Genomic DNA, 14,736 nt, shown 5'->3' on the forward strand with positions numbered 1-14,736 from the left:
TAGTAGTAGTTGTAGTAGCAGCAGTTGTGAAAGTAGTAGTAGTGGTAGTAGGAGGAGGAGGAGGAGGAGCAGCAGTAGTAGTAGTAGTAGTTGTAGTAGCAGCAGTTGTGAAAGTAGTAGTGGTGGTGGTAGTAGTAGGAGGAGGAGGAGCAGCAGTAGTAGTAGTAGTAGTAGTGGTAGTAGTAGTAGGAGGAGGATCAGCAGTAGTAGTAGTAGTTGTAGTAGCAGCAGTTGTGAAAGTAGTAGTAGTGGTGGTAGTAGTAGGAGGAGGAGGAGCAGCAGTAGTAGAGTAGTAGTAGTGGTAGTAGTAGGAGGAGGAGGAGCAGCAGCAGCAGCAGTAGTAGTAGTAGTTGTAGTAGCAGCAGTTGTGAAAGTAGTAGTAGTGGTAGTAGTAGTAGGAGGAGGAGGAGCAGCAGTAGTAGTAGTAGTAGTAGTAGTAGGAGGAGGAGGATCAGCAGTAGTAGTAGTAGTTGTAGTAGCAGCAGTTGTGAAAGTAGTAGTAGTGGTGGTAGTAGTAGGAGGAGGAGGAGCAGCAGTAGTAGAGTAGTAGTAGTGGTAGTAGTAGGAGGAGGAGGAGCAGCAGCAGCAGCAGTAGTAGTAGTAGTTGTAGTAGCAGCAGTTGTGAAAGTTGTAGTAGTGGTAGTAGTAGTAGGAGGAGGAGGAGGAGCAGCAGTAGTAGTAGTAGTAGTTGTAGTAGCAGCAGTTGTGAAAGTAGTAGTAGTGGTGGTAGTAGTAGGAGGAGGAGGAGCAGCAGTAGTAGTAGTAGTTGTAGTAGCAGCAGTTGTGAAAGTAGTAGTAGTGGTAGTAGTAGGAGGAGGAGGAGCAGCAGCAGTAGCAGTAGTAGTTGTAGTAGCAGCAGTTGTGAAAGTAGTAGTAGTGGTAGTAGTAGGAGGAGGAGGAGCAGCAGCAGCAGTAGTAGTAGTTGTAGTAGCAGCAGTTGTGAAAGTAGTAGTAGTAGTGGTAGTAGTAGTAGGAGGAGGAGCAGCAGCAGTAGTAGTAGTAGTTGTAGTAGCAGCAGTTGTGAAAGTAGTAGTAGTGGTAGTAGTAGGAGGAGGAGGAGGAGCAGCAGTAGTAGTAGTAGTTGTAGTAGCAGCAGTTGTGAAAGTAGTAGTAGTGGTAGTAGTAGGAGGAGGAGGAGCAGCAGCAGCAGTAGTAGTAGTTGTAGTAGCAGCAGTTGTGAAAGTAGTAGTAGTAGTGGTAGTAGTAGGAGGAGGAGCAGCAGCAGCAGCAGTAGTAGTAGTTGTAGTAGCAGCAGTTGTGAAAGTAGTAGTAGTAGTAGTAGTAGGAGGAGGAGGAGGAGCAGCAGCGGCAGTAGTAGTAGTTGTAGTAGCAGCAGTTGTGAAAGTAGTAGTAGTGGTGGTAGTAGTAGGAGGAGGAGGAGCAGCAGTAGTAGTAGTAGTAGTTGTAGTAGCAGCAGTTGTGAAAGTAGTAGTAGTAGTGGTAGTAGTAGTAGGAGGAGGAGGAGCAGCAGCAGCAGTAGTAGTAGTTGTAGTAGCAGCAGTTGTGAAAGTAGTAGTAGTGGTAGTAGTAGTAGGGAGGAGGAGGAGCAGTAGTAGTAGTAGTTGTAGTAGCAGCAGTTGTGAAAGTAGTAGTAGTGGTAGTAGGAGGAGGAGGAGGAGGAGGAGGAGCAGCAGCAGCAGCGGCAGTAGTAGTAGTTGTAGTAGCAGCAGTTGTGAAAGTAGTAGTAGTGGTAGTAGTAGTAGGAGGAGGAGGAGCAGTAGTAGTAGTAGTTGTAGTAGCAGCAGTTGTGAAAGTAGTAGTAGTGGTAGTAGTAGTAGGAGGAAAAGGAGGAGCAGCAGCAGCAGTAGTAGTAGTTGTAGTAGCAGCAGTTGTGAAAGTAGTAGTAGTGGTAGTAGTAGTAGGAGGAGGAGGAGGAGCAGCAGCAGCAGCGGCAGTAGTAGTAGTTGTAGTAGCAGCAGTTGTGAAAGTAGTAGTAGTGGTAGTAGTAGTAGGAGGAGGAGGAGCAGTAGTAGTAGTAGTTGTAGTAGCAGCAGTTGTGAAAGTAGTAGTAGTGGTAGTAGTAGTAGGAGGAGGAGGAGGAGCAGCAGCGGCAGCGGCAGTAGTAGTAGTTGTAGTAGCAGCAGTTGTGAAAGTAGTAGTAGTGGTAGTAGTAGTAGTAGGAGGAGGAGGAGCAGCAGCAGCAGCGGCAGTAGTAGTAGTTGTAGTAGCAGCAGTTGTGAAAGTAGTAGTAGTGGTAGTAGTAGGAGGAGGAGCAGTAGTAGTAGTAGTTGTAGTAGCAGCAGTTGTGAAAGTAGTAGTAGTGGTAGTAGTAGTAGTAGGAGGAGGAGGAGCAGCAGCAGCAGTAGTAGTAGTTGTAGTAGCAGCAGTTGTGAAAGTAGTAGTAGTGGTAGTAGTAGTAGGAGGAGGAGGAGCAGTAGTAGTAGTAGTTGTAGTAGCAGCAGTTGTGAAAGTAGTAGTAGTGGTAGTAGTAGTAGTAGAAGGAGGAGGAGCAGCAGCAGCAGCGGCAGTAGTAGTAGTTGTAGTAGCAGCAGTTGTGAAAGTAGTAGTAGTGGTAGTAGTAGTAGTAGGAGGAGGAGGAGCAGCAGCAGCAGCGGCAGTAGTAGTAGTTGTAGTAGCAGCAGTTGTGAAAGTAGTAGTAGTGGTAGTAGTAGTAGGAGGAGGAGGAGCAGTAGTAGTAGTAGTTGTAGTAGCAGCAGTTGTGAAAGTAGTAGTAGTGGTAGTAGTAGTAGTAGGAGGAGGAGGAGCAGCAGCAGCAGCGGCAGTAGTAGTAGTTGTAGTAGCAGCAGTTGTGAAAGTAGTAGTAGTGGTAGTAGTAGTAGGAGGAGGAGGAGGAGCAGCAGCAGCAGCGGCAGTAGTAGTAGTTGTAGTAGCAGCAGTTGTGAAAGTAGTAGTAGTGGTAGTAGTAGTAGTAGGAGGAGGAGGAGCAGCAGCAGCAGCGGCAGTAGTAGTAGTTGTAGTAGCAGCAGTTGTGAAAGTAGTAGTAGTGGTAGTAGTAGTAGGAGGAGGAGGAGCAGTAGTAGTAGTAGTTGTAGTAGCAGCAGTTGTGAAAGTAGTAGTAGTGGTAGTAGTAGTAGTAGGAGGAGGAGGAGCAGCAGCAGCAGCGGGAGTAGTAGTAGTTGTAGTAGCAGCAGTTGTGAAAGTAGTAGTAGTGGTAGGAGGAGGAGGAGGAGGAGGAGGAGCAGCAGCAGCAGCGGCAGTAGTAGTAGTTGTAGTAGCAGCAGTTGTGAAAGTAGTAGTAGTGGTAGTAGGAGGAGGAGGAGGAGGAGGAGGAGGAGCAGCAGCAGCAGCGGCAGTAGTAGTAGTTGTAGTAGCAGCAGTTGTGAAAGTAGTAGTAGTGGTAGTAGTAGTAGTAGGAGGAGGAGGAGCAGCAGCAGCAGCGGCAGTAGTAGTAGTTGTAGTAGCAGCAGTTGTGAAAGTAGTAGTAGTGGTAGTAGTAGGAGGAGGAGGAGGAGGAGCAGCAGCAGCAGCGGCAGTAGTAGTAGTTGTAGTAGCAGCAGTTGTGAAAGTAGTAGTAGTGGTAGTAGTAGTAGTAGGAGGAGGAGGAGCAGCAGCAGCAGCGGCAGTAGTAGTAGTTGTAGTAGCAGCAGTTGTGAAAGTAGTAGTAGTGGTAGTAGTAGTAGGAGGAGGAGGAGCAGTAGTAGTAGTAGTTGTAGTAGCAGTAGTTGTGAAAGTAGTAGTAGTGGTAGTAGTAGTAGTAGGAGGAGGAGGAGCAGCAGCAGCAGCGGCAGTAGTAGTAGTTGTAGTAGCAGCAGTTGTGAAAGTAGTAGTAGTGGTAGTAGTAGTAGGAGGAGGAGGAGCAGTAGTAGTAGTAGTTGTAGTAGTGGTAGTAGCAGCAGTTGTGAAAGTAGTAGTAGTGGTAGGAGGAGGAGGAGGAGGAGGAGGAGCAGCAGCAGCAGCGGCAGTAGTAGTAGTTGTAGTAGCAGCAGTTGTGAAAGTAGTAGTAGTGGTAGGAGGAGGAGGAGGAGGAGGAGGAGCAGCAGCAGCAGCGGCAGTAGTAGTAGTTGTAGTAGCAGCAGTTGTGAAAGTAGTAGTAGTGGTAGTAGGAGGAGGAGGAGGAGGAGGAGGAGGAGCAGCAGCAGCAGCGGCAGTAGTAGTAGTTGTAGTAGCAGCAGTTGTGAAAGTAGTAGTAGTGGTAGTAGGAGGAGGAGGAGGAGGAGGAGGAGGAGCAGCAGCAGCAGCGGCAGTAGTAGTAGTTGTAGTAGCAGCAGTTGTGAAAGTAGTAGTAGTGGTAGTAGTAGTAGGAGGAGGAGGAGGAGCAGCAGCAGCAGCGGCAGTAGTAGTAGTTGTAGTAGCAGCAGTTGTGAAAGTAGTAGTAGTGGTAGTAGGAGGAGGAGGAGGAGGAGGAGCAGCAGCAGCAGATGTATTGTAATTACATATCCTTTGAACATGCATGTGAAGATATTTGGACGGTTCGGAGAAAACGGATATTTACACTTTTCTTTCAGCAATTATCATTTAAACTATTAATTACTACCGTATAGAACTGTTCAAGTCTATGCTAGAAACAACAACATGCAACTTCTGGAAGTTTATACTAAAAGACATACATAGTCCATACTATCACTGGTGTGTATCCTGCTTATATTGTAGCATAAATATATCCTGTGTTTACAAAGTGTCAAAGTATATGCCAGCTGTACCACTGCAGATACGTGCCCTACACTAACGGGGGTGCACATCCCGCATCAGCTGATACAATGTAACTATGTATCTTGTAATGACACATTGTGATTGATATCCTGGTGGTCCGGCGTTTGCTTTTAACTCACATGTAATGACATGGAGCCATATCAAACACTCAAGTATGTCCAGCGAACCTGCACAATGAAGACAACATTCTCTTTCTCAACAAACAAATCTGAATGTTTTTCTTTTCAAGTTGTGGCTGATGGTTCATGTTCCATATAAGGTCACTAAGTGCACGGCGCTTGGTAACAACCATATTATTACCTGAAGGATAATACACCGGGTTCTATACGCCTGTCTTATTACCCGCAACTATTGACCCGTTAACTGCAGGTAATGCTGGGCTACACACATAATTAGTTCTAAAAATAGATGTATGAACAGCAAAAGAAAATGAAAATCTCTGAAAGTAAGTGTTCACGTTTGTGTCTTCTATTTAAAAAATTGACAAAAAGTTGTGTTTCTTTGCTGTTCAGTATACATACAGTATTGCCACATGTGACGAGCTGCCTCGGTACAGTCAATGCAATCACTTCTACCTTGTCTTGTATATGTGTGTGGTTGAACGAACAGCAGAAATTAAACTTGAACCACACTTTGTACCATACAGTGCAAGGAACACTACACCGTATCCACTTGACAAAACTAAAACTAAGTGATCACAGACTAAACACTGAACTGGGTAGAAGAACAAGATCACCTACACCTTTGGAAGACCATCTCTGTGAAATAGCGAAAGAATAATGTAGCTGAAAACCAGCTCCATTTTCTGTCGAAATGTAATATATACATGAATTCCGATATACGGTCAGTTTTATGGCAAAGGCACGCTCTCTTAAACCTCTGTCAAGCTTGATGACTCCTGTCGACCAGACCATTTTAATTATGGAATGTTTCTACCTGGTATATCAATTAGCAATCAGCTGCTTCAGTGATACTTACGTTTAAAAGAAGAAAATTATCATAACGTCGAACGATATCACACCACCTACCTTTTCTTTAAGTTATACTACGTGTGTATAGAGAAACATTTTATCTATGCAATATTTTATGGATTTTATGTGCCTTGTAGGCCTGAAAAGGCCTGGCAGTTGTTTCATCTAAGTGTCCTAGAGGATGAAGAACAATGCTTTTATTGCTTTCAAATCCTTACCAAGCACACATAAATGTATACAAATAGAATCAGATGCAATAGAATTAATTTGCTACCATATATACAACGTCAAACAAACCTAGGAGTTCCCCAAACTATCATTGGTCATTATACGCATTTCTACTGCCAGGTATATGTATTGTTACTATGTATCTCGTCTATGTACTTTACAGAATATTGTCACTGATTCTACATGGAACGTTTGGTTTGCGCGATAAAATATCTTGTATCTTGAATCTTCATTCGACTGAATCGGTTATAGAAGACCTTAAAAGCCTTCTTGTTGATCCGTTATTCTCGTTGAGGGCTCGACGTTTGTTTTCGTCATCTTGGAAGCTGGATATTTAAACTCTTTGGGTGAGTTTGGTGGAGATGGTTGATAGATTTAGCAATGTTGAATCTTGCTGTGAAGGATGCGGTAACTGCATCAGCAGATAGCGAGCAGGCTGGGCATCTACTGACTACCGAATCCTGTCTCCAGAGATTAGAAATGAGGAATGTGTGCTGGAATATTAACCGTTTTCCGACTTCTCTGAGACATACATTCCAAGAGAATTATGCGTCTTGGTGTTGTAATTCATCTTATTTGTTAACTTTGTATTGTTGTTTAACATCGCAATACGATGACACCTGTCAACCAATTTAGCATGTCTGACCACCTCTGAAGATTCTGGGATCTTCTCGTCTACGAGCATGGTTTTCTGAAGATCAGTCAAGGATCTTCACGGTTAAACACCTGAACGAGACTAACATCTAGCCTCTGCAATGAACATATTTTAAAATAAAAAAAATAACAAAAACAAAAAACAAAAAACGTTCCTAAACTGTAATCATAAAATATGATAAAGTTAAGCCCAGAAACTTTTTAAAAATCTTCATTTCCGTGGAATTCTATACTTGCCTCATAACCTTTCATTGGTTTTCTTGGATATATATGTTTCAGGGTCTGTATGACAAACTATACCTTCGCGACAAGTCACAGTTTATCTATTAGATGAATACTTATCGTCCCTGATGGCACGATACCTGCAGTCGCAACGTTTTAAGTTCAGTGAAATCGAAACAACGATTAGTGAATGACGTCAGTGTTTGACGTCACCACTCTACTTCTGCGTTACCACAGCAGATGTTACAGTATTGACTTAAAGATATATCATCGGAAATATCGTCAGTAAGAAGACTTAGTTTTGATTATCGATATGAAAACTATAATATCAGTAATGTCGTGCATAAACTATTGCAATGGTCCAGGACACAAAGATAAGCCTTTATTCGTGGCTTACTTCTAAATTATTGCAAGGACTCTGTTCTGACAGCAATCCATGAAAGTCATCACTCATCACTTCTCTCAGACGCTTTCTTATCAGGGTTACATCTCCGTTATATATCGATAATCGATCGATAGTTAGTTAGAGATGACCGATCTCTGTCATCTGTATCGATATCCAGTCGAATCCAAAGTTGAACAGCTTTTTATTGTGTGTGTCACCTGGCGTCGTAATCGTTTACAGTTGGAAGCTCCTCCCCCCCCCCCCCCCCCTCAAAATACCACCTGGAAAACATCCTTCCCTCTGACCAATAAGTTTGTACGCATCGCTCACGTCACATCTAAATAAAACGTAGCCGTTTAAAATTTATCAAGCCCAAGAAAGTTCCACCTATCGGTGACTTGATCACCTCTACTTATCTTAACTGTAAATATAACCGATTTTCGACCCGATTTCCGGAAGCCCTATTCCTGTTATAACACACTGTCATGTATACAAAGACTAACCCGGTGTTTTGATGACTTGGTGGCGCTAGAATTAGCTGTTGCAATCCAGAAAATTAGCAAGATGGTGTCAGGCGTGTTATATCGAGGCAGTCGATTATATACATCTATGCGCGTTAAAACGAAGTACGCCGTGTTGCCCAGTTGATTGTGGGAGGCATGGAAGTTAGTCGGTAGTTGTGAAAAAGTTAGTCAAGTCAAAATCGGACTAAATACTGAATCACCAACAACGATGTCGCTGGACAGGAGGGAAGTGAGGAGGAGAAGGTCTTCTTCCTTCCGTCTCTCTTTCAGAAAGAAAAACAGTAAGTGATTATCAAGCATTACCTCAACGTTTCAGATAAGCGTATATTTTAGTTAGCCGATTTGCTGTTGGGACCGGCCAACATTCTACTTTATCAGTGCACTGTGGATATACTGTGGGACAGTTGTTCATAGCAATTGATATATATACGACTAATGACGGGTTATGCAATCAACAGCTTGCCGATTGCATGTCCATTTCACTAATTGTGCCGCTTTAGGTCACGACCGAGGAACGTATGACAGCATCGTATGTGCATATTATTTCTGTTCATGAATACCTAACACCCACCCCTATTGGTATGCAATAAAATTCTTTCAGATTTAAAATAAAATATGGGTGTGGATATGATTGCAGTTTGAACGCCTATTACAGGAAATGTGTCTAGTGTCCAAGAAATAGTGACTCAGCCACTTGACATGAAACTTTGAAAGCTTTGAAATGTGTCAATTACAATTGAGAGAGTTACGCATCAACTGATCTCATTATATTTCACGCCAGCTTAAACCTAGAAGAAAGGTAAATGTGGGATATTAAATGACAACATCGAGCGAAATTGTCATCAGCAGTGAAATGCACGCCTGGCTGTTCTAAAGACATGTCGATATCAACGATGTGTCATAGGGAGACGTCAATATGTGCAATAGACATGCTAAATAAACACGCACCACGTGGGTGGTGGGACAGCTGTTAAATGTGAGACGACTCAATAAGTATTGAATTTAAAGGTCGAAACGAAATGGTTGGATTTTAACACGAATTTATAGCAATGTTCACTGGGAAATCAGATTCGTGTTAACAGGTTTGAGAGTGAGCGAGTCAGGTTTTACACCGTTTTAAAAACATTGCTGCAATATCACGGCGGGAACACAAGAAATGGGATTCACAGATTTTGCCCATGGGGGAATCGTACCCGGGTCATAGGCATGACGAGCGAACGCTTCAACTACTGGACCCCCATCACCTCTAAACATGTGTTAGAGAGTGCCATCAAAACGCTCCATGTTGTCATATGTGGTTGGATGATGATGGAATGTATTTGTGCTCACATGTTAAAAAGAATAGGTCCTTAACAACCGGCCGTGTGGTGACAACACGATGATAATTTTATAGATATGCTGATGAGGAAGTTATGCCACGTGATATCTTTGAACATATAAAGATCACGACGATGATGACATGGGGACGTTTTATCAACGTGCCGAAAGTAATGGCGTGATGATGATGATGATGATGATGATGATGATGAAGAGTATGGTGATGAAAGAGATGATGATGACGAGGACGACTGTGATCGTTCTTAGGCACACTATGAGACATGGTGGCTGTTGTGGAAGTGATGATGATGATGATGATGATGATGATGATGATAAACTGATCCATGTCATGGTACAGTGATGACAGTGATGTATGAGCGTGATGGCGATCAGGACGACGATAATGATGATATTGCTGCTAAATGATGATCTCACCGGCGATGACGATGATAATAAACATGATAACGCACTCACGATATGAACGTGACTGTGATTAAGATATATACTGATGTTCACGAAGATGAAAGGCCTGTAACAGTTCCGCTACATACGCTGCTTATTCTACGTGGCTGACACAATAGTACATCAGCGACGGGATGTCTGAATTCAATTATATTTTGTCAGGTTCGAAAGGTTCACTGGAAGGCGTTGTCGACTTAGAAAGGAAATCAATTAACTGAAGGCACGATCGCGACCACCAGAGGGGGATGCATAAGTTAAATCAGTCGCGGTTTGATGTTCTTCTGACTGACACCCCTACCAGATCCCTAACCCTATACTATGCTAGAGAAATACAGTTGAGCCAGTTCTCACCCTTGTGTACCGGGTTAAAGCTGGCCCTTAGCAAACTTTTCTTGTGGTAAAGGCGACTTAATAGATATCCGCCCCGTTCCACAAAAAGATCGTTGCGCCAAGATGCTCGTAACTCCAATGCTGTAACATAGACTTAGACTGCCGTAGCGCTACAATCGATTTGAAGGGCCCTGGGCAAACTTGCACAAAACAATTTTAACGCTACAGTGATTGTAACTATCATTCTCCAAATCAGGCTTAAGATAGTTCTAGCACTAAGATCGCTTTGTGCATGTGGGCCCAGATTACAGAAACTGATGTGACATTTTGTAGAAGACAACTATGCAAAATCAGCTGTAAACCTTCTGTGACCCGTTCCACTAAACGATCGTAGAGCTACGATGCTCGTAACTCCCATTACTTTAACATAGACTTAAGACTGTCGTATCGCTATGATCACTGAGGAAGGATCTTGGTGGTCAGACTCTGTGACCTTGGTAAATTTGTTTTGTTTTGGGACGGTGCTCTCTATATTAGTCACTTGTTTTGTCCAGAATCTGTGGCACACAGGCAGTGGTATTTACTGGTTGGAGTACCACCGAGAAGAGCGTTGACAGAGAAAACACTCTACATCTGCTACTTCGATCTGGTTCTACTATGTCAGTCATATATACCACGTATACTGCTACTGCTACTGCTACTACTACTGTTGCTACTTATGGTTCTGCTGCTACTATACAACTGCTACTACCATAGTAATAGAACTCATACAACTATTATGACTACCGCCAACATCGCAGCTGCTACTACTGCCACCAACATCATGACTCTGCGACTGTGTCTACGGCTGTGTCTACGGCTGTGTGTACGACTGCGTCTACGACTGTGTCTACGACTGCGACCGATACTACGACTATGACGACTACAGCTGTTTTTACGGTTAACACTTATACAATCACTGCTGTTACTTGTTCTCTATAGACATACATTGTTCTGTACTTACTGCTGCTGATTCGTTAAATATATAGACACGAGTGCATGGTTGGTGTGTCATGACCACTTAACCGGTCACAACAAAAAGATGCTAATAACAAAAATCGTGTGAATTCATTCACAAATTCATTGCATCATTTCTTCCCGGGGAGACAGTTTTTAGATGAATGAGGAAAATACCTAAACTTGCTTCCTGAGTTTTCACTGCCTTGCTTTGCATCAGTATTATAACGCTTGTTATTCATCTCTGCGTCCATGGCAGTAGGAGTTCAGACCCTATGTTTAGCGCTAGTTGTATCCTGGTGAAGTGTGTCGGCGGATTTCCTTCATCACTGTTAGACGACCCTGACCACAGGTCGTCAGCCAGCGTGGAACCGACCCTTAACACTTGTGCTGCTGTACACTGAAGCACTGGGAACTGGAGCATGTGATGTTGTGTGTCTGATTGTTGATCAAGAGTTAAAAACAGATTGTTTTAAGATCCAATCTAGTGTTGGGGCAAATTTAATGTCGATAAAAGTACCCCGGGTTGTGGAAATTTGTTTGTGCTATCATTCTGAAGTACAATACGAGACACGGTGGCTGTTGCGGCGGTGGTGGTGGTGATGATAGTGGTGATGATGACGAACAGGTTGCATTTCTACAGGTTCCTTTCTACAACATTTTGAAACAAATTTAACAACGTAAACAAAAACAATATTTTTATTTCCGGGAAGGTCAAGCGAACTTTCCCGTCTTGTGTTGTGGCTACTGGGGCCGCCCACAGCGACTGAATCGGTCATTCATGCACTCGTCAAATATACACTCGTTCCTGGCTAAATAGTTATACCCACTGTAAAACGCTAATTTAGGACCCTACGTGTCCATCCTTGCTGCACATGAGTGTCTCTGACTAAATCCACTTAGGGCTCCTTCAGTGGGTCCGCTTAGTAAACACTTCTGTCGTTGAACGTTTACACTGACCAAACAGATGATCCACAGCCGTGGTCAGCCGATCGGTCAGTTGTCCATTTAGTTGACTTCCTTGTTTGGCGACTTTGATCTTGTTAAGCTGAACAAAAACAAATAGGAATACAAGTCTGACTTTATACAATCCCCAAAACTTTCCTTCCAGAAAATCAACACGCACCATTCTCATAGGACAGTTACTTTTGTTATTCGACGTGTAGGTTTCTTATTGTCTATTTACCTTTCTGTGGTAGTCACATTCCTTATGTTAAAGGTTACCTTCCTTACTGCGTGCTTACCTTTCGTATTGGGCATTTGCCATTGGACGTTTACCTTTCTTAATGGACGCATACCATTCTTGCTGGACGTTTACCTTTCTTACTGGACGTTTGCATTTCGTATTGGACTTTTTACCTTTCATATTAGACGTTTACCTTTCTTATTGGATGGATGCTTTAGTTACTGGACGTTTACCTCTCTGACTGGATGCGTGCCTTTCTTATTGAACATTGCCCTTCGTACTGTAATTTGCCTTTCTTATAAGACATACCTTTCTTGCTTGATGTTTACCTTTCTTCTTGGACGCACACCTTTTCCTACTGGACGGACACTTTTCTACATGGCCTCTTACCTGTCATACTGAGCGTTCGCCTATCTTATTAGATGATGCATTTCTTATTGAACATTTGACCTTCGTATCGGACATTTGCGTTTCCTATTGGACATTTACCTTTCTTATTGGACATGTACCGTTCATATTGGACGTTTACCAGTCACCTTTCTTGTACTTTTCCTTTCGTATTTGTCATTTGATTTACTAACAGGTCAGTTACCTTTTTTGTGGGGCAGTTGTCATTCTTATCTAACACTTTCACCTATCTCGTGGAAGGTTTACCTTCTTATGGTACATCATGCTTCCTTGTGGTACAACTGTCTTACTTTTGGGACAGTGGCCTTTCTCCTGCGACAATTACCTTCTAAACCACATATTTATTAGGACATTTAACATGTACAGCCATGAATATTGTAACACCTGATACCAAATTTTATTGTCCGTTTTATTCCGGACCTCGATAGTTTCAAAAAATAATTTTCTCTTTCTGTGACGACATACGTGTCTCATCACTGAGTTATTTGAAACCGTTTCCCTCTCGATCTAGATGCTGAAATATTACAACGGTTCTTGTAACTGGTCGCTTTGGCTTGGAGAAGTTTTATCTCATACATCATACATTTTAAAACAACAGTCTATGATGTGCTCGATACATGCTCAATTACCTGTCATTGATCATTATATAGAAAGTAATATCCGAATAACTGTCCATTCCTGAGAATAGCAGAGCCGAGGCATGTTAATTTTAAGAATGGGGGGTTATGAGGATATTACCCTATATAAGTTATATTCAAAGTATTGGGAATATTTCTGTCATCAAAATAAAATGTCAAAATGAAATATGTATTTGAAAATGGTACAATCGCTTCATTCCTGCAAAGTAATGGACAAAGCAGACAATGAAATGACGTCACAAATGTAATTTGCTGTAGCATGTAGGGCTGGGACGGGTACCCCGTATGCCATGGAGGGGTAGGTTATGAGCTGAGCAAGGGTACCCATCTCAATACCCGGACCCGTTGTGATCATGTGACCAATAGATTGAACAAAGTGACATGTTATTCTTTCATGATTAAAAGGCTGTATTGTATTTGAAGATGCAGATATGATTATAGCCACTTGTTTTGAATATAATAGTTAAGATATTTGAAAACACGAAATTCTAGCTTCCAGGCTGAAGAATATATTGCCATTCGTTACAAATGTTATGTCGGGAATTAACATAATGGGTGTCCGGGTAGGGTAGGGTAGGGTAGGGTAGGGTAGGGTAGGGTAGGGTAGGGTAGGGTAGGGTAGGGTAGGGTAGGGTAGGGTAGGGTAGGGTAGGGTAGGGTAGGGTAGGGTAGAAAAACTGGACTCGTCCCATCCCTAGTGGCGTGCAACGCGACAGACGCATACTCGCGAGCGTGTGCACACATCCTTAGTGAGTGAGTGAGTTTAGTTTTACGCCGCACTCAGCAATATTACATTTATATGGCGGCGGTCTGTAAATAATCGAATCTGGACCAGACAATCCAGTGATCAACAACATGAGCAACGATCTGCGCAACTGGGAACCGATGACATGTGTCAACCAAGTCAGCGAGCCTGACCACCCGATCCCGTTAGTCGCCTCTTACGACAAGCATAGTCGCCTTTCACGGCAAGCATGGATTGCTGAAGGCCTATTCTACTCCGGAACTTTCACGGGTCACACACATCCTTAAGATCGGTTAAGACTTTTATTTAAATCGCAGTCTTAATGCTGAGCATGCTCCAGTAGCCACGATGAACATCAGTAATCTCAAATTGAAACAAACTGATAAACCGTTACAGTTTATGAACTTATCAAGGTAATAGACTTTGAACTCCAACGTACTTTCAGCCTTCAGCGCTCGTGGCTACTCGTGTCAATCCGGAACAGTCCGATTGGCCGCGTGGAGAACCGAATGGTAACGGTCGGTTACGTGAGCATCTGCAGCTATCGGTCGAAACATCTCCAAGCATAAATTGGGGCTGCCAGCATGGAGTGAGTCTTATCATCATAAGTTTTCCGTCACACACGAACCATGTGCTCTCTTGCTGATAAACTGTCCTCGGTATTTTCAAGAAGTACGACTTATAGTTGTAAACAACGACATTTTGAGATTTCACTTATCTCGACGAAGCGTAATAAAGATATGGACAACCGCTCGACCGCCACATCTCTGAGCCTTTGCCAAGACGTTTTTCTTGGAAGATGTTAATATTTGTTAGCATAGCTGGCTGATAGACGCACGGGATATGATTAAATTGAATTAGATTGTTAAAACCTGTCAAAAGTCACACCAAAATTCTGCTGGTTGTCCCCCGCGGTGTTAAGACTTAAATTACATACTGACAGTTTAGAAGTCGTCGGTAAATAATGTTTGTACATATTGCTTTGGAATTTCATATAAGAAATCATTTATGTAGGGCAGGAATTCTGTGAAAAAAAGTCCATGATAATTTTGTGTGATT

The 14,736-nt window shown here is 42.8% G+C and overlaps 1 protein-coding gene across 2 annotated transcripts in view; it reads left to right on the forward strand.

Annotated features, from left to right (window-relative positions):
• Positions 1-7,724: 7,724 nt before the first annotated feature.
• LOC137268015 (activated Cdc42 kinase-like) overlaps positions 7,725-14,736 on the forward strand; it is a 155,426-nt gene continuing 148,414 nt past the window's right edge. The window contains exon 1 of one of the 2 annotated variants that reach the window (XM_067802503.1): positions 7,725-7,876. In XM_067802503.1, the coding sequence (XP_067658604.1) occupies positions 7,804-7,876 (73 nt within the window). In that variant the 5' untranslated portion in view covers positions 7,725-7,803. The remainder of the gene's footprint in view (positions 7,877-14,736) is intronic. The other variant, XM_067802502.1, reaches the window with a different exon arrangement.

The sequence above is a fragment of the Haliotis asinina genome, chromosome 16 (assembly GCF_037392515.1).
Source record: "Haliotis asinina isolate JCU_RB_2024 chromosome 16, JCU_Hal_asi_v2, whole genome shotgun sequence".
Taxonomy (NCBI): Eukaryota; Metazoa; Mollusca; class Gastropoda; order Lepetellida; family Haliotidae; genus Haliotis; species Haliotis asinina.